The following is a 19646-nucleotide window of genomic DNA, read 5'->3' on the forward strand; positions in this document are numbered from 1 at the left end:
ACTTTGTGGGAAATACAGTACTCTGAGGAGTCCATCTGGGCTGATGGTGACAGGAGTTGGAATGGTGAGGGAATAAAGGGAATTTAGGTAAGGAAATCTCAGCATAAATGAAGTTCCTCGTGGAAAGATGTGTGTGTACTCATAGCTTTGGCCAATGTCATGTACTCCCTGGAGTGATTTTGTGATAGAGCCATGTAGAGTGGTACAAATTGGCAAAGTAATTAAGAAAAAAGAAATTAGTAAAAATATCTCCCAGATTTGTATGAGCATATGCCAAGCATGAAAATATGTTGAAGGTGTGTGTGTGTCTGTATAAATTATTTATATATTTTTAATATATATATATAATATATATAAATACATAAATAGATAAAATATATATATTCAGAAAAAAGCTTCAACTAATGTAATGAAGGTGGTTATTTCTGTTATCTGTGTCTCTGTGTGTTTTTGTCATTTTGTCTAGTGGATGGCTGGGCAGTGAGGTAACTGTCACCCGAAAGGGAGGGCAGGGGGAATACATCATCCTGATTTAAAGGGTGATGCAGCATTGGCTTACATTTTTGGAATGCTGTTTAAATGTTCCCAAGAAACATTTTTGTGTGACCTCCAGTGATGTGTAATGTGGTGCTGAGATCTGGATTGGAGAAAGCTGCTCAAGGCATGCCTGGTGTCTGTGTCCCCAGGAGTGGCTCAACTTGTGGCTCAGGAATTGTAAAAAAAAACCCCAAAACTTGAAAATCATTGACCTTCACCAAATTTTTTTATCACAGATCATAGTTTAGTTTCATGTGACCCACCAGGAATTAGATTGTGTTCATTTGGTTATTAAATCCCAACTCCTTCTGGTGCTGTGAAAGAAGCTTATTTATAAAGTCTTGTCAGACCTTATTCTAGTTGAATCTGACCATGAGTAATTGTTTCTAGACAGGGTTGCTGCTTCTCACCCCATTACCAAGAAAGGTTGGATTTTAGCAGCCTTTGAGATAAGCTTATCTGGCACTGTTAATCAAACCCTTGGCTTGTTTCAGCCTGATCAACCACAAGCACTGGCCCTTATGTAAATCATTATTATTAGGAATTTTTAGCCTGACAGAAGTGCAAAGGCAATTTGTGAAATCTTCCTTCTCCCATAAATAAGGCTTGGGCAGTGGGAGTGGGGGAATGAGCTGCAGGAATGAGTCTCTGAGTTGGACCCAAGAGCCACTCTGTTTGTGCAGGATCTGTGCTGTTTGTTCTTCATTTTCAATAATCATTCATCATTCAGGATTAACTTAAACCAGCAAGCTCCATAGTTAGATCACAAGCTTCTCTTCACAAAACAAGCATTTCTTATAGAGTGCAGGAGGTCTCACTGAGCTCAATCTGCTCCCTCTGAATGTGAGATGCTCCTGAAGCTGCCTGGGAGCAACGTAAGGATGGAAACCTTTGGAAATCTATGGGATAATTGAACATCTCAGTGCAAAATACAGCCTTGTGTAGCAGAGCACTTGAGGAAGAGCAAAGTATAGGGGCCAAACTGTAGAAAGGGAGATCTGCAAGGTTGGAATGGACCCTGTTACTTTTGCCACTTCTTTTGTCAGGGATCATGTCTAGGTGACCTTACAAACGTGTTTGTTTGGCTTGCTGTGAAACAAAAGCTTTGCTTCTGATGGAGCACAAATGTCACACCCACTGGTCTCAGCTGCAAAACTTGTGAAAAAATCTGTTTTTTTCACAAGACAGCATCAGTTTTTTCCTATAGAGAAGATGGACTAAGCACCTGAGGAGTGCTATATGCTGAGATGTGAGGAGAGGCTGATCTGAGGTGTGATGGGTGTTACCCACTGCTCTGCACTGACTTTTGGGTGACTAACGGGGATTTTGCCAGCATGGCAAACAGGTGATTTGAGGGTGTGTGCACACCACTGGAGTCACAGAATGGTAAGGTTTTATTGAGAGCACTCTCTATTAATATAAACCAAGGCTGGGATAAATAATTGGCTTCAGTATTTTACCAGGTGCAAACCACATGTTCCTGCATGGGAAAGAGGGGTGACTGCACCAACCAGAGCTGCTGGGTTTGGCTGAGTGCAAACAAAGCTGTGAGAGGTGATCCAGCCAGATCAGAACCTTTGTGTCTGCCATCCCTTTTTTGTCCTAACAGGTATTAAGTCATGACTCAGATTAATTGAAATGCTATTTCTACAAATAAAGATCAAAATGAGCTGTGCTTTCAACAACAATGAGAGTAGTTTGCATTGCCTTCCTAGATGAAGTCTGGGAGCATTTGACCTTAAACACTTCCTGGGTGGTATTGTAAATACTGCACAAGGAAGAAGAGTGTAGGGAAGAGGGAATCACTTGTAAATCCCACTCCTTGTAAAAGGAAAGAGGGAATCACTTGTAATCCCTCTGTTCTATACCCCAGAGCACTGGAAGGTGGTGGGCACTGTCAGGATGTGCCAAACAGAATCACTTTCACAGGTTTTCTGGCTACCAGATGCATTTAACAACTGATAATGATGTTTGCAGTGAAGGGTGATCTGAGGAAAAGCAGTTTTTATGGGGAGTTTCTGCTTCCTTCTCTTCCTCTTGAGCATCCAGACCATGTTAGAGGTGCCAGTACTGACATCCAGCTTTCAGGGCTTACATAGAGCATCTGCAGTTTCAGACATTTACCTCAATCAGAGTTGTGCTTTTCTTGGACTTGGGATGAAGTTGGCCCAGGAGCTGAACACTGGAATTATTTTGTTACCTCATTTTGCTGCTACCATGATGGGCTGTGAGAATAAGACTGTGTGGATGGATGGATGGATGGATGGATGGATGGATGGATGGATGGATGGATGGATGGATGGTAGTAATTTTAAAGCTCAATTTGCATTTAGGCATACAGTACATCTAGATTAACTGGTTTCTAGTTTACAATTGAAAAGTTTGCCCCCATTTGTGGGCTCCATCCTGGCTTGTGGAGCACTGTGTGGGTATGATCAGCTGAGCATTTTAGATTGTTTTCTGACAGCTTTGCTCATGGTCTAGCGGAGGAAATAAGACAAAGTGATTTGTTCCTGTTCTGTCTCACTGCTTTACTTGTTTGAAGTGCTGGGTGTACTGACATTAAGCACACACAGTGCCTATTTCTTTTAGGCTTTATTTTGTCCAGGATTTGTTTTAATGCAACAAATAATTTACTTCCTTTACTTTTATGTCCTCTGGGGCTTATATGGTGTAAGAGCATACATCAGCCCCCAGACCTCCAAAGAGATTCATATCACTGGTCGTGGTATATTTGGAAAACCCTTTCCAAAAGGTGCTGAGTGCAGGCAATTGTGCTGTGAAGGGGGATTGTGAACATTTTCCTGCTCTTGGAAGGGTGCCCTTACTGCCAAACATCAATATTTAAGTGAAATAGCTTTTATGGCAAGTCCTTCCCTCTTTCCATTCTTCACTTCCAAATGGCTGAAGTTCTGGGAGTGTGAGCAATGACTCTCTTGTATGACAGCCAAGAAGTTATTGTTTTCTGACCTTTTTTCCTGAGCTTTCCTGACGTGCACCTGGACTGGCCACGTGGCAACGTTGTTGAGAGCAGGGAGATGTGGCAGGGCGAGCTGGATAGGCTGCAATGGGAGCCAGACCAGCAGGAATCCATTCCTGGGAGAACTTGCTGAAGAGTGCCCTTGTTTGGAAAAGCTGAATGTCAGTTATTTCAATAAAAGCAGTGAAACTGCCACTATAAAATTGGGTATTTGAGGCCATTCTGTGGGCTTGGAGTTACATACAAGTGTCCAACATGGGTGCACAATTAAGAAGGTCAAAGGCAGGGGGAAAGCATGGAAAAAAGATCTGGGAATGATTGCTGATTTCCAGGGGAGCAACAGGTAGATGTTTCTTGTTTCTCAGTGCAGTGACATTTGTTTTAATTCTTAAAAGAGGTATCATAGCTCATGCTAAAGTTTGTGGTCATGTGCAGGGGCAGTTGTTCAGAGCAGGAGGTGCATCATGAAGTATTAGCAAAGTTTATTCTGGAGCAGGATCTAAACCTTCAACAAAGGAGGAATTCCATGTTAATTTGATGGAAATCCTCCCACCTCCATCACAGTTTTCTTTTCCTGTTGGTAATTTTGGTCCATGGAATCACAGAATATCCCAAGTTGAAAGGAACCCACAGGGATCAGTCATGATCCATCTCTCCAGCACAGGAGCAGGAGGTTGCATGCAGGCTCCTCCTGGAGCAGATCAGACTCCTCATTCTCCCAGGATAAACATCCCAGCTGCTGGGCTCCAAGTCCCATTTATATGGGCTGGAGCTGTGCCACTGCCAGACCAGCCAAGTGGGAGCATTGGCTGTGCTCCATATAAACAGCTCTGACGAAGCCAGCCACACTAAATTTGGAAAAGAATTAGGGGAACTCATTTTTCAACTGCCCTGGAGTATTTTATCTCCAGTTGCCCCATGTTATCTTTTCATGGGAAGCGTTTCTGTTACTCAGGACTGTTCCCATCATGTTTATTTTCAGATAGCATATTTTTATTTTCTGTAAACCAAAAGTTTAAATATCCATTGAGGTACAATGGATCAAGGGTCTGTCTGCTTCTCTTCCCACCTTCAGGTAGGAAATTCCTGTTCAGCTGAGCCCTGCAAGGCCAGGCTCTCAAATGGTGCCACTCACAATCTCCTTAAATAAACCTTTCTTCTAATTTTAAGAGGGAGGAGTATTTTTAATGCAGAGGTCCTTTGCAGCAAGTAGTGTGAAGATGGGAAGAAGTAACCAGAAACATTTGCCTCTTGATTCTTGTTTTGGTTTGTCATAAATATAGTCTGCACATAAAAATTACATCATCAATGTCCCATTTCTGACGTGTATGTTGTGATCTGCAGAGTTTCTTTCTCTCGAATCATTGTGCTTTAAGCTGATCTAAGCAGTACTGACAGTGAAGAATGACACTTCTGAGGCCATTTAGCCTTAATTGAGAGACTTTGCCAAAATTACAGGTATTTCCTGTGATTGTTGCAGCTTTCTTCCCAACACCAGAATTTTATTCTTTGTCCCACTTCCTCTACAAACTTTTACTGCAGGATGCAGGCAGTAGCCAAGTGAGGTGCAGTGTCCCAGAGCCCTCTCTAACAAATTGAGAGGATGATGCGAGCTGGAAAAGAAAAAGCCGCAGTGCAAAACAGGGGCAAACCCTGAGCAGGAAACTCTGCTGGGGCTGAGGCCAACAACATCCTACTGCTGGCTGGGCCCAGGAGGGAAAAAAATGCTCTAAGGAAGGTTTTGGGAAACTTTGTCCTTATTTGGAGAATAAGTCTATGCCTCTGCCCAAAGCAGGCTAGTTTTTATGGGGCTGGGATATTCTGCTGTAGCAGCACCATATCCTGCTATTATACCCAAGCACATCCTATAATCAGTATGTCTCTAAAAATCCATCTTAAAGCTGAAGATTTGGAGTCCAGATTGTCACAGGGTGCTGTCCCACAGTAACTCTGTGAAAGGCTTACCTGAGTGGTGAACTGACTCTGCTTCTGGCATCCCTCCAGCTGAGTGGGATGGCTGTGCCAGTGCTGAGCCGGCTTCTCTGTGTGCCCGGAGAGGGCTCCAGGGTGTCAGGTCTGTCTCCCAGGGCTGGTGTGGGATTGGAGTGGGCAGCAGTGGGGCAAGAGGGGCTTTCAGTTCAGTGGAAGGCAGCAATCACATTGGTGCTTACACAGGAGAGGGCTGCAGCTCACCCCTCTGAGCTGGTGACACAGGAGAGGCTGGAATGAAAGGTGGTGTCATGGAACAGCAGTGTTGGCATTGCCCCTGAGCATGGGGGTGCATCTTATTCTGCACCACACTGCAAATTCACCTGCAGAAGGAGAGGAGCTAGAATGTAGGTTTGTCTTCTCATGCACATCTGTGTTAGGAAATTAGGGAATTATTCATAGAATCCCACAATGGTTTGGGTTGGGAGGGATCTTCAAACTCATCCAGTCCCACGCCCTGCCATGGGCAGTGACACCTTCCACTAAACCAGATTGCTCCTTGCCCCTGGCCTTGAACACTTCCATGAATTCCATTTCAGTAATACTGTGTGCCAGTCCTGGTCTAGGAGTCCATCTAAAGGCATTAATAAGTCTTAGTTTGAGAATTACCTTTTTTTTCTCATACAGAAAATATTATGTTTTTTCCCCACCAAGCAGAACAAAATGAAATTTTGAAAGCATCAAAATTGCTGGAGATGTGAAATTGCATTTCTTTGTTGTATGCTCAGTAAAAGCCTTTTGGCATGGAGCGCTCTAATACCAAGAAGAAAGGGATCTCTCCAGGATCCAGGGTGTTTGGGATGCTCTCTAGATCATAGGCCAGGTTCTGGTTTTTGCATTGCTACAGACTCTTTCAGTCACATAAATGCACATGCCTTTAATTTTAGCTTCACTTCCCTGTCTGCAAAGCACCATTATTTCAGTGGTAGGGTTAATGAGTTAATTGCTTGTAAATAGTTTTAAGATTCTCAGAAGTGAGACCTCAGTGTGTTTATTGCTGTTGCTGTTACCCATGAGATCTTGATCACAGTGAGACAATACCAGATTAGTGTTTATTGCAGCATGACTGAGGATATGTTTACATTAAAACAAAGATGAGTCTGTAGTGCCCAAGCCTAGAAAAATCTTTTGTAGCGCTTTGAGTCATCTTTAGAATCTCAGTAAGTGATAAAATTGGCTCCTATGGCTGAATATTAGCCAGTATCACTGGTTGTCTTTGAAAACCCTTTCACCCCTTGACCATCCCTGGCTCTGGGGCAGCGTGCCCCAGGGAGAGGCAGAGAGCATCTTTCCTTAGAGAAATGTATTCGGGGAATTCTTTGCTTGATCTTAGAAGAAAGAACGAAGTCCCAAACCCAATATTTTCCTGGGCAAATTCCCTCTGAATGCATCTCCAAGGGTTTCCTGATCTGTGCAGCGAGTGGCCCTCGGTACACTCAGGAGGTCTTCTCATGGAATTATGGAATGGTTTGGGTTAGATGGACCTTAAAGCCCATCCAGTTCCACCCCCTGCTCTGGGCAGGGACACATTCCACTATCCCAGAGTGCTCCAAGCCCCATCCAGCCTGGCCTTGGGCACTTCCAGGGATACAGGGGCAGCCACAGCTTCTCTGGGCACCCTGTGCCAGGGCCTGCCCACCCTCATAGGGAACAATTCCTTCCCAATATCCCATCTAAACCCACTCTATTTCAGTGGGAAGCCATTCCCCCTCATCCTGTCACTCCATCCCTTGTCCAGAGTGTCTCTCCATCTTTCCCATGGGCTCCCTTCAGGTACTGGAAGGTCACTATTGGGTGACCCTGGAACTGCCTTTTCTCCAAAGAGAAGAATTTGGGTCACTGGTGAGAAGTGCCTTGGTTCTGTGTTACAGGCTGTGAAGCCATGTATATGAAATAATTTTTAATATCTGTTACACCTCAGGGAAAACAGAGGCCACCATCAAGAACTTCAGCCCCCACTACCGCCGGCAGTACGCCGTGGCTTTCTGCAGGCACGTGCAGGAGGAGCTGGAGCAGCACCGCCACTCCCAGTCCCGCTTCCTGAAAACCAGGGTAGGAGGACACTCGTTTTCCTGCCTGGGACCCATGTTGGATTTGGGTCATTTTGGTTTGGGATGGAAAAGTTGCATCTGGGTGCAGGTTTGAAGTTTAATTTTTGAAAATTCATCTTTATTTTGGTCTCGTTTAGTTGTTGATCATGGCACAAGGAGAGCCATGACGTGAGTTTCTGGTACAAGGAGTTGGGCATTTGGACAAAACTGGTTCCTTCTTGCTGGTTACAAGGTTCTGCAAAATCTAGGGACAGATATCATACTTCCAGGGAGGAGATTATGTAGGAAATGTAATTAATCCTGTCATCCATGGCTCAGGGTTCCTTAAAGAAGATGGCAGTAATTCCCTTTGTGGAGTGAACTATGGAAAGCTGGTTTTCATTAGAGGGGGGACAAAAAGTGAGACAAAAGTCTCTTTATTAGAGGAAAATGCAGAGAACCTTTAGAGCCTTCAAGATTAAGAAGATAAAGAATTAAATGCTCTGAACATACTGGAAATTATGGATTTCCAATGCTCTTGAAATGAGTAAGTAAAGCAGTGGGGTGGGATAATAGAAGATCTGTGTCTCTCAGAAGAGGGATATCAGTTACTACAGGACAGATGCAAAAGCATTACAAACAAATGGGAAACAATTTCCTATATTATAATAAAACCCCGCTTTTCATATCAATGAAATATTTATATTATGTAGTGGAAAATGGGAGGTGGTGAACCCCAGGTCATCCTGCAGGAGTTGGAACTGGATGATCTTTAAGGTCCCTTCCAACCCAAGCCACTGTAGGATTCTCTGATGTTGCATTCAGCCTGTCAGCTGAAAGGTGAATAAATCTCTGTCTCAGAAATCTGGCGGTGTTTTGGAAGGCAGAGCTTTCTCCTCACCTCAGCTACAAGAATTTGCTTGTGTCTGTAGAACCTTCTGAAATCAGAGATGTTTATGACTCCAAATTGCATTTGAAGGCTCCAAAGCCCTCAGAGCAGCATTATGGAAATGTAGAAGTAAAAGCTTCAGGATGGTCAGTGGTGCAGAGGGGTCTCAAGTGTCACCAATTGTCCCTGTAGCCTGCAGGGGAAGCTGGGACAGTTCTGTATGAAGCAGAGCTGCTGCACTTCGCTGAGGACCTGAAGAAGTGGAAGGACAGATACGTCGTGATCAAAAATGACTACACTGTGAATTGCTTTGAGACCAAAGAGGTGAGTGCTGCTTCCATGGATCTGCTTGTGCATTCCCAAATAAACCAATAGGGAGTGGATTTGCTGCTGCTGCCTTGCCTTCAGCAATAGGAGGTGAAACCTTGTCCTCGTTAGGGTGGCTCCAGTGGGATGGCTGAGGGTACAGTCAAGTGCCCTGCCTTGGCCAGAACTAACAAATGGGACATTCCTTGGCCAGATACGTCAGCAAGAACTAACAAATCCTTTTAACAGCACTTGAACCTTCCTGTGCCTGTCCCAGAGCACTTCTCACTTCTACATCCCTGTAATACATCCCTGTGCTCCTGCAGGTTTGGGTGGCTCCAGGCTGGCTACAGTGGAGGTTTTTGCCTGGAAGCTGCATTAGTCAAGCTAGTCCTGGCTGACTAATCCAACTAATTGGGCTCTGGAGAAAATCTCATCCTTTTTCTCTCTGTTCCACCCCTGACTCCCCACCACAGCAGATAAGCACTGAGAGATTAGATTTGTTTTAGATTTGACATGCCTAGGGAACATTTCCAAAATTCAGCCTGACAAAAAGATTCTCCCTTTGTGCAATATTCCCATGCATTAGAATAATAGAATATCCTGAGTTGGAAGGGACCCACAAGGATCATGAAGTCAGCTCCTGGCTTTGTCAGTGAATTGTATATTTTGTTTTTTCTCTCTTCTTAAATCTCTATTTGACAATACTTTCTCTCTATTGATTTTCCAGGCCTACCAGAAGGGAGCTAGCCCTAAATATCACGTTCTTCCTGCAGGAGGCAAAGTCCTGACTTCAGAAGAAGATTACAATTTGCTTTCTGATAAACATTTTCCAGACCCTGTTGGTAAGTCCTGTTCAAAGCTGAACTGCCAAAGCCCAGGCTCTGTTCCTTACTCTGCCCTGGGAAGGCTTTCAGGCCCCAGTTTAAAATGGGGTAGCAGAAGATGCCCACAGCCCTTTTCCCAAGTTCAAGCACAGCTCCAGAATGGAAGAACAAAGCAGATGCTGTAAGCCAACATTCAGAGAAATGCTGGCTCCCTTTCTTCCCAGCACACCGGCACAAAGCTGCTGGAAGCTGTGCAGAAGCAGGGCAGGAACCACAGCACCATTGTTCCCGGGCTTTGTTAATATTCCTGGTTTATTTGTTTCCATTTTTAGATGCCAGCTGTCTGTGTTGACTCACAGCTGATAATAAGTCCCACAGAGAGGGCAGGAAGGTGGCTGCTTCTGAGTTTGTTGTTTCTGGGCCAGGAACTGCTGTGGTCCTGCCTGCCCCCGCTCTACCAAGATGGAGAAAATTCAGGCTTTATGGAAGCAGGTCTCACATTGCAGAGTCAGATTTGGAGAATGGGATGCCACATAACAAAAGGGATAAGGGCAACTTGAAGACAAGGATTTGTTTTTTGAGTCCTTTAAATCCCCAGGATTTAAAAGTTAGGTGTCCTGTCACACCCTTTCCCAAGGCACAGGGTGGTCAGAGGGCTTGGAGGTGTCCTGTGTGTGTCACCACAGCTCTGCAGCAGGTGGGGTTGAGTGATGTGGAGCACCCCAAGGGTGCTTGTGGACTTCCCATGGCTCTCCCTTCAGAAACATCATCACTTCATCTTTATGGCACTACTCTCCATCTGTGTGGTGCTGAAGATGAACCTCATGTGTCTGGGCTCTCAGTGCATGTCAGTGCTTCCAGATTGGGTTTGGTCATCCCTACACATGCTGTGCAGCATCCCCTGTGTGCAGGGACCCGGGGCAGGTGGGAGCTGGAGGTACTTGGTGCTTTCTTCACATCACCTACAAGGGTTTGAAGTGACAGTTTTTAAGGGCAATTGTGTGTGGAAGTCCTGGAACCAGTGAAAGCTGTTCCAGCTGCTGTTCCAACGTGGTTTATTTAATGCAGCTAGTTTCTATAAGAAAGTCAATATGCTCCTAAATGGTCTTTATGTGGAACAGACCAGAGCTCCCCAGTAATTTACTTATCTGCCATGAAAACCATTTCCCTACCAGCTACAATCCAGTGGAATGGTTTCTTTGAAATTTTACCAAAACTAGATTTTTGCCACCTTGAAGACAAAGCAAGAGGCCATCAAGTTGCTGTGGTGTGACACAGAGAGGGGGTTGATGCCAGCTGAGTGTGCCCATCCCAGCTGTGTCCCCCTGCCCTCTGTGCCCAATCTCCTGGATTGGGAAGGGGATTATCCTGCTGGCAAAGCTGTGGCACAGAGCCAGCCCTGAGGAAATGAGGAGCTCTCAAACAGAGGTGTTTCTGTGCAGGCTCGAGTGAGGAGGCGGCCACAGCCTTCGTGCCGCTCCCGAAGGAGTTCCCGGTGTACCTGTGGCAGCCCTTCTCCCGGCACAGCTACTACTGCTTCCCGGAGCCAGGGGTACAGCAACACTTCAGCGCCGTGCTGGGAGACTGCGTGCGCCATTCCAACCACGGTGAGTGAGGGATGGGGACATTCCAACCATGGGGAGTGAGGGATGGGATCGTGTGGGACATTCCAACCATGGGGAGTGAGGGATGGGATCCTGTGGGACATTCCAGCCGCAGTGAATGCGGGATGGGATCGTGTGGGACATTCCAGTCATGGTGAGTGAGGGATGGGGATGTGTGGGATGTTCCAGCCATGGTGAGTGAGGGATGGGATCATGTGGGACATTCCAACCACAGTGAGTGAGGGATGGGATTGTGTGGGACATTCCAACCACGGTGAGTGAGGGATGGGACTGTGTGTGGCATTCCAACCATGGTGAGTGTGGGAAGGGACTGTGTGGGATATTTCTGGAAGGGCTCAGCCTGGGACAGTGTCACCCACCCACCCAGCTGTGGGAAAATGCAAGTCACTCACAAAAGGTGCTTGGCTTCAGCACCCCGAGGAATGAATCAACACAGCCCTGCTGCTTGCTGTGCTGGGAACACAGTTAGGTAGGGTTTGGGATGCAGTGGGTGTGAGCTCGGGGAGAAAACATGGGAATTGCTTTGGAAGTTGTGTAATGATCCAAAATCTATTAGAGGTGTTCATTACTAAGGCGCAGCAAACCCTCACCTGCATTTGCAAGCTGGCTAATGCATCACAGCTATAGAATCAGGAATCATGGAATGTCCTGAATTGGAAGGGACCCACAAGGATCATGAAATCTGACTCATGGCCCTGCACAGACAATAATAAGAATCCCACCCTGTGCCATACAGGAGGCCAGATGTGTACAACATGGAGGGAGTGCAGTCCCCCAGTACATTCCCATGTTGTTACACACACATCTCTCCTGATTAAACATTTGGCCTTTCTGCAGATGTTTCAATGGCAGCTCCAGCCCCAGCCATGGTTAAGCCTTGTAGTTGGTCCATGAATGGTGTGTAGGACGCAGTATTGATTGTCTGCACAACGATAAATGTCACTTTCTGAGTAGGTTAGCCTAGAAAACTTTAAAAAAAACCCTAGTTTGTTACTTGCTAGGGTTGTAAAAACAGCTTTGCTCCCATGAAATTGGAAGATCATTTATGAATTGGATCCTTCAGAAAAAGAAATGCTTTCCTGGTTTTCAGATGACATTTTTTCCACCAAGATGCCCTCAGTTCCCCACTGGTCTCCAGGGTCTTCCATGTCTTTAGTTCACTTTGGAGTCCCATCTGCTCCTGCTGCCCTTGGTAGGAGATGGGAACACTCAGCAACCTCTCCACTGAACTCAGCTGCTTGAGTGTGAATCCCAGGCTTGTGGGTAAATGAATTGTGAGTGCAGGGTGTGAACAGTCCCTTTTATTTACAGAAGTGGCTCCTGGTGAATGCTTTTTTAGCTGCCACTTTAGTCGCCTGGTCATCAGCTTCATCCCACTGCCCTCAGTCAGCTTTCTCCTGCTGTCCTCTCTGGATCATTCTCAACGACCATCTCTTTTCCCTGTCTCCACTGCCAAAGACATTCCTTTAGGTTTCCTTTAGGACTCCCATTTCCTTGAGGAAAACACACATGACTGCATTTCTAGGTGGTTTCCTAAGATGTGCAGTTACTTGTGTGATGCTCAGGGCTGGCTGGTTTCAGGAGTGTTCTTCACAGGAAATGTGAGATTCCCAATCTTGATGCTATCCCAGGTGGTGTACGCTCCCCATTGCCGGTCCCAATGCTGCCCAGGTGCTGTACAATCCCTAATTGCATTCCCAGTGCTATCCAGGTGGTGTGCAGTCCCCTTTCCCAGCTATCCAGGTAGTGTACAGTGCCCTGACACTCTGGACTTGGCTCCTCACTGAGGTTTGGTGGGGAGATGGGGACACAATCAAGTTTTCCTGGCACTCCATGACTTGAAACCTGTTCATGATGTTTGGGGATTTTCATTTCTCTTCTGGAACAAGTGTAATGGGTTTGACAAAGCTTTTGGCAGCCTGGTTTTTTCTTAAAGTTCAGCACATCACTCTAGGGGCCAATCCCGAACTGGCAGAGGCCGTGTTAGGATGACCTAAGAGGTCTTTTCCATCTCCAAAGCCTGTGAGTCTGCACTTCATTATATTTCATATGGCTTAGCTATTGCTCATTTAGGCATCTGTTCCAGGATTTATCCCTCTCAGCTTTTCCTGTGGTCCTGTTTTTATCTGACAGACAATGCCTCAAGGCTCATCCTTACTTCTGCCCAACGGGGTGAGAAGCAGATAAAGACAGTCTGGATTAGGATCTCCTGTTGAACCAGGAAATTAATTTCAACAGCTATCAAGGAAGCAGGAGCCCCTTTTGTGTGCATTTCTTGGAGTTATCCCCTGGAGATCTGGGTGCTGCAAGTGGAAAAATGATCACTGACAAGCACCTCAGTAACCTGAACTCTGCCCTTGGAGAGAATTTTTTTCCCAAGGGCTTCATATTGATTCCTATTCATTTGCACATCACTGAAAAATACTAGTTTATTAATACTTCTTGAAGTCTTTTTTGCAATCACTTCTGCTGAGAAAAACAGGTGTCTGAGCAATCTTACAAAGTTACAGCTATGAGCTATGTGCAGCACAACGATGGCCAGTAGGGATTGTGGTAGAAAAATTTGACTGTGCTCTTTTATTAAAAAATAGTTGAAAAGAGGAAAGAACTGTGAAAAATCCTTCATGTTTGATTATGAAATATAATTTAGTGGGATAAGGAGCATGGACCAGGGCAACACTCACTCCACCTCTTCCCAAAGTGCCGAGCTCCCATTTACCAGGGCAGATTAGGCAAGGACAGGACAAAGACAGGTGTCATGCCTGATCAGAGGTAGCCTTTCTGTCCCTGCTGTGATCTGCCACTCCTGGGAAGGAATGTATTGCACTGGGCTTTAGCCAAGGACTTGGAAGAGCTCGTGGCTACAATGTACTTTCTTTCTCCCAGGAAGAGAGTTAAACAGGGAAAGCTGGAGTGAATCAGTGCTGGGAGCCGCCCTGACATTCAGCTGCTTCCTGTCCCCCTCTGGTACAAATGCCCAGCCCAGCCTCTGTTTCTGGGATTTCTGGGCAGAGCAAAAGCATGGGGATTTAGTGAGCACCACTGGGAAATGGCATTCAGATGTTTGGACTGTGGGTTGTTGTGTCGTTCCCATCTCGACTTTCCCCTTGTCTTTGCCCTTTATACTCACTGATGAGGGCTTGGTGGTTTGAGGAGACAATGATCTCCTTCAGCAGCAATGGAACATGAAGATCAAATGCTTTTTGGGTTTTCATGTGTGAGGTGGTGTGATTAGGGCAGTGAGAAGGCAAGTACCCAGGGAGCAGCGAGGAAACCCAGCAGCCTGGTGGGTGCAGGGGGTCCCTGGTGGGCACTGCTGGCTCTTCTCTGCTGCTTCTGGGCAGCCTGTGCTTCCCAAGTGTCACACCTACAGCAGTGCAGGATTTTTAACACTCCTCAGCTTTTTAAAGTTTAAAACTGTGCTTGAGTTTAGGTGGAGTGTGGAGGAAGTGGTTTAGCATTTTCCTCTGATTTTCTAATCTGCTCCTGCCAGGTTAGATGGGGGTGGCAGCATGGGATTCTTTGGTTTGCCTTATCTCTTTGATCCACAACCTGGACTCACCTGGTTCCATCTTGCTCCCTGTTTCCTTAGTGAAATGCTGAGAAGTGCACACCTCAAATTTGGGGGGAATCTGCTGCTGAAATGGCCACCTAGCCCCCAGTGGGGATGTTCTACCAGTCCCACAATGGCAACAGTGAGGGAAAGGCTCATAATATTCACAGGGCTCTAATATTAGCTATTCCTCAGGTTTTAATCCTTTATGTTTGCATGCCTTGAAAATCAGACTGAAGTTTCTTCTGAGTACTTCTTAAATAACTGGTTTTTTTTAGGTCTTCTTGCTTCCTATTTGAGTTTCATTCAGTATTTGCTGTTAGAAGTGGGGAACCCTGACCACTTGGTGCTGGGATAGAGGGAAGTCTGCATGATGGGAAGGAAATGACAACTAGCTCATTCTGGGAGACACAGAGTTTCACTTCGTGATTTTAGTTTTTTTCGTCTGGTTTGATTTCACATCCACATCTTGACAATCACCCTCCTGACACAGGAAGCTGAGGGACTTTCAAAACCATATCCTGTCATCTCCAGTTTCAACAGAAACAACAACAGAAATTATTTTGAGCAATACATATATTAAAGAAGTATAATAAAGAAATACATTAGGCAAGAGAGAAAGACAAAAGCTTATGGAGGGCAGATTTTTTTCCTCCATCTCTGACCTTCAGGGTTGCCTATTATTGGTGTTTGCATTTCTTTTATCAGCTCTGAATTTATCTGACAGATGTTTTCCTCATAGTTATTTCTAAATTTCCTATGTCACATGTCCATAGTACCTGTATAGGACTTAGCAACTCTTGGCCCAGAATTCAGAATAATTCTGGGAGCACTGGTAAAGGTTGAGAAGCTGACATTAAATCCTTGAGCTGAGGGATGAACATGTCTATATATCTCTATGTACAGAGCAGAGCAGCTGTCAGGAGTCCAGATACCACTTTGGAAGGGTTTCTGAGGCTTCATGCCACAAACAGGGTGGCCTCTCCTCCCTGGAGAGGGAGATGAAGGGAAGGATTTTCTTGTTGCCTGTTTCCAATGGATGTGGAGGGAGCAATTAAAGGAGAACTGAGGAGGAAATTGCTTTTTATGACATTAAAGAGAAATGGTTTTGTTCACTGGAATGAAAGTGAAGCCTTTTGGAAAGTTTGTGTGGTAATTTGGGGTGGGAGAAAGTACAAATGGAGATAATATTTACCCCTTCATCTACCAAGACTTGTGCCTTGGCTCCTCTCAAGCAGCTGCTGTACTTGGGTTAATTAAATCTCTTTTTGGTTAATAAGATTAGACCACCTGTGATCCACATGAGTGGCTGAGACTGTGGCTGTTCTTTCACCAGTCCATTTCACTAGAAATACATTTGATGAGACTTGTGGGGTGTCAAAAAAACTCACTAAATCTTTCAGGACATGATACAGTGTTTTGGTTTTTTTTTTTTTTTTTTTGTATAATTTAGGGTATTTTGCTTGAAATAAGACTATTTCTCCTCTTTCTAGAATGTTTTTCCTCTGCAGCATGAGTTCATTCAGTCAGCAAGCATGGCTTTTGCCTTTCCTGCCAGCCTGGTTTCCTACACTGTGGTGAGGATTTTCAGTCTGTAGGAGTGACATTCATTCTGAAACAGCAAGATGATGAATGTGCTAAATTCATAATTGCCATTACGTTCTTCCTATCCCTCCCATCTCAGGCTGATTATCTTCTTCTTACAGACTGCCAAGTGTGGGTGGTGCAGGGGAGCCACTGCCCTGAGCCCACCACCCCAGCCTGTTTTAGGAGCTGTGAAGACTCATTTGTGCAGAGTAAGGTGGTGTTCAGGCTCCAGCTTCGAAGCAGAGAAATCAGAGAATCATGGAATGGTTTGGGGGGAAAGGAACCTCCTGCCGTGGGCAGGGACACCTTCCACTGGCCCAGATTGCTCCCAGCCCTGTCCAACCTGGCCTTGGACACTGCCAGGGATCCAGGGGCAGCCACAGCTTCTCTGGGCACCCTGTGCCAGGGCATCACCACCCTTACAGGGAACAATTCCTTCCAAACATCCCATCTGACCCTGCCCTCCTGCAGAGGGAAGCCATTCCCTGTGTTCTGTCACTCCATCCCTTGTCCAGAGTCCCTCTCCAGCTCTCCTGGAGCCCCTGTAGGTACTGAAAGGCCACAATAAAGTCACTCTAGAGCCATTTCTTCTCCAAATTCCCACCTGCTCCAGAAATACAGTAGCTGGTTTGGAAAGCACTTGGAAAATGTCAGAAATAAGTGATACTGTGATCTTTTGTGTGTGTTTATGCAGTGCTCATTAATTTTTTAGACTAGGAAACCCACACCTGCTGGGCTTCCCACTGGAGGTTGATTGTGCCCTGTCTGGTGCTGCTTTGAACAGCTTCAATCTCGGTGCTGTGTGCTGATAAGCGAACAGTTAACCCTGCTCAGTGTTGGTTTGGTGGCCACGGAAGGAACTTGTGCTGCAAAGCCCTATTTGCTATAAGTACAGAGTATTCTTTCAGGGCTGTATCATGTTTGGAAGTGACCTCATCTAGCTTCTGTTGGTGGTTAGCAGCTTCACACCACAGGCTCTGTGGATGATGTGACAGCACACTGCTCACAGGAAATCCCCTGAGCTGGGGGGTGCATGCCTCTCAGCCCGAGAGCACCATATATATCTCACTTTGTTCTCAGTTTGGATGCTAACAACACAGGACAGCATTTTGTGAGGGTAAAATGTGTGTCCTTTTGTTTAGAGGGTCATTTTCAGCTGTGCTTGAGCCATGTCCCAAGCCCCAGGTAACCTCCCTTTTCCTGAGGTGCAGCTCCTGAGCTTTCCTCCTCTCCCCAGGTTCAAAGCATGTTCCTTTTCTTACCTGCCATCCCAGTGGGTTGGGACCATTTGCTTATTTTTTTGGAGACAGAATTTCCACAGTTTAATTTTGTTGTGGTTGATGGCCATGGCTTTTTTCACCATCTGTCTGTGGTACTTAAACGCAGCAGCTCTTAAAACATGCTGGAGCTCATGTGAACTCTTAAAAAGGGAAATAATTTTTTTATCATGCTCATTTATTTATATTTGAAGGCTGTTCCCTAATTGTGGTGCTGGAAGGCTGGCAGAGTGATTCCTTCCCTGCAGGAAGGTCTCTTGTTCCCTTATGGTCTCCAGCTGCATCCACCCCAAATCCTTGGGGGCTGGAGGAGTGGAAGCACTGTCTTTGAAATGTCAGTACCACTGTCCTGTCTCTTCAGTTGGTTTGGGGTTGTGTATTTTCCTTTTTTCTACCAGCTTTTGCTTTAAAAGGACTAAATTAAAAACCCCAGAAATTTATTATTTTTTAAATTACAGAGTGCGTATAGTGAAAAGCAAGTCTAAATATATACAAAGGAAACAGATGCCAAGGTGAGAGGGGACTGACTTGGAAGGCTGAGAAAATTGGGAAAATGTAATTTGCATTTATTAGCATGAAATCTATTCTCTTGAGGGCAACAGTGTCTAGTGGAAATAAGAAGGGGTGGAAGCACCAGCTTTTGAGACTGCACTTAAAATTCCAAATACTTCTTTATCTGCTTCTTACTATCTATTTGTAACATCATAAGAAGGCCCTGCACCAACACCTGTACTGAGATTTTTTTGTGTCCCAGGAAAAAGCTCTCTAAAGTGACCAACAAGAAGGAGCCATGAGAGATGCTTTGGCACTGCCTTTACCAGAGCCAGCTCTCCATCAAATAGATGAGGAAGCAAGGAAATAATATTGTGAGATCACCTAAAATCAAATGCAGTTTTTTACTCATTTATCATATTCCAAAAATTAATAGTAAGTGACATTCTCCTCCTCAGTGAAAGGCCACCAGACTCCTTGGTCATCTTCATCTCCTTCCAGTGATTGTTCTCCTGCCTTCTCCAGTCTTTGTCCAAGGCCTGTTGCTTTGAATGATTTGAGAGGATATTTGTGGGCCCTGCTGTCTTGTAGGAGAGAACTAAAAAGTCATGAGTTTTTGTATTGGTTGTGAATGTCTTGTGTTGGGAAGAGAGAGCTGCAGTTCCTGAGCCTGGCAAGGCCTGTGGGCTCTGACATGTTCATCTCCTACAAAACCAGCCATCACTGGGTACCACATTGCTAATATCAATTAGTACCTGCAGGAAGAATTCCAGGATCATATAAATTTTATTCCCTGCATGCAGAATCTGGCTGGGATGCTGTAGGAAACAGAGGAAGCCAGGGTGGATTGCTCCTGAGTTTTGGTGGTCAGATGAAGGGCGTTATGTCAGAGTCAGGATTTCTTTAATTAAAACTTGTGCTCTGTGAGCTCAGACTTCTGGATTCTGGCTTAACACTTGTTCAGCTGTGTCTTTGGGCCCCAGCCTTGTGTGAAATGTCAGCCAAAAGGCTGAGGTTATTCTTCGTGGTGGAGCTCCCTTTGGTGAAGCACTTTACCCACAGTCAATAGATCCCTTCACTCTTACAGGATTGCAGCCGAGTTCCACCATTTACTCACCACTAAACTGTGTCCCCAAGTGCCATTAGTGACAGTGATTGTTCAGAGGGACAGTTTAAATGGGATGTGGAAAGAATCACTTTTTAACAGCTATGCCAATGCTATGAGGGCATCTTCCTGTGCTTGTAACTAAGAAAAACCATTATTTGAGTGATTTAACCTCCTCACCAGCAGCCCCAAGGCAGTGGTGTGCAGTACAGACGGATGCACAGTTTGAACTGGAATGTTCAAATGCAGATCTCATATTATCTTGGTTTGCTGGCAATCCAGTTTGAGCCAGAGGCAGCTGGAACACTCACCCTCTCTAGTAACGAGGCCCATCTGCAGAAGTTCTTGCACAGAGCTCTCCAGTGTAAGAGCAGCTGATCTGTGGCTGAGACCAAATCCATGAGGGCAGTTCATTCCTGCTGCTGTCATGGGACACATGGGAAGTGTTG

The 19646-nt window shown here is 45.4% G+C and overlaps 1 protein-coding gene across 1 annotated transcript in view; it reads left to right on the forward strand.

Annotated features, from left to right (window-relative positions):
• The window catches only part of NIBAN1 (niban apoptosis regulator 1), a 54311-nt gene that overhangs the window by 17972 nt on the left and 16693 nt on the right, over positions 1 to 19646 (forward strand). Inside the window, exons 2-5 of the mRNA XM_059478251.1 lie at positions 7428 to 7558; positions 8618 to 8749; positions 9462 to 9576; positions 11001 to 11165. Of these exons, the coding sequence (XP_059334234.1) occupies positions 7428 to 7558; positions 8618 to 8749; positions 9462 to 9576; positions 11001 to 11165 (543 nt within the window). The remainder of the gene's footprint in view (positions 1 to 7427; positions 7559 to 8617; positions 8750 to 9461; positions 9577 to 11000; positions 11166 to 19646) is intronic.

The sequence above is a fragment of the Ammospiza nelsoni genome, chromosome 9 (genome assembly GCF_027579445.1).
Source record: "Ammospiza nelsoni isolate bAmmNel1 chromosome 9, bAmmNel1.pri, whole genome shotgun sequence".
In the NCBI taxonomy this organism is placed as follows: Eukaryota; Metazoa; Chordata; class Aves; order Passeriformes; family Passerellidae; genus Ammospiza; species Ammospiza nelsoni.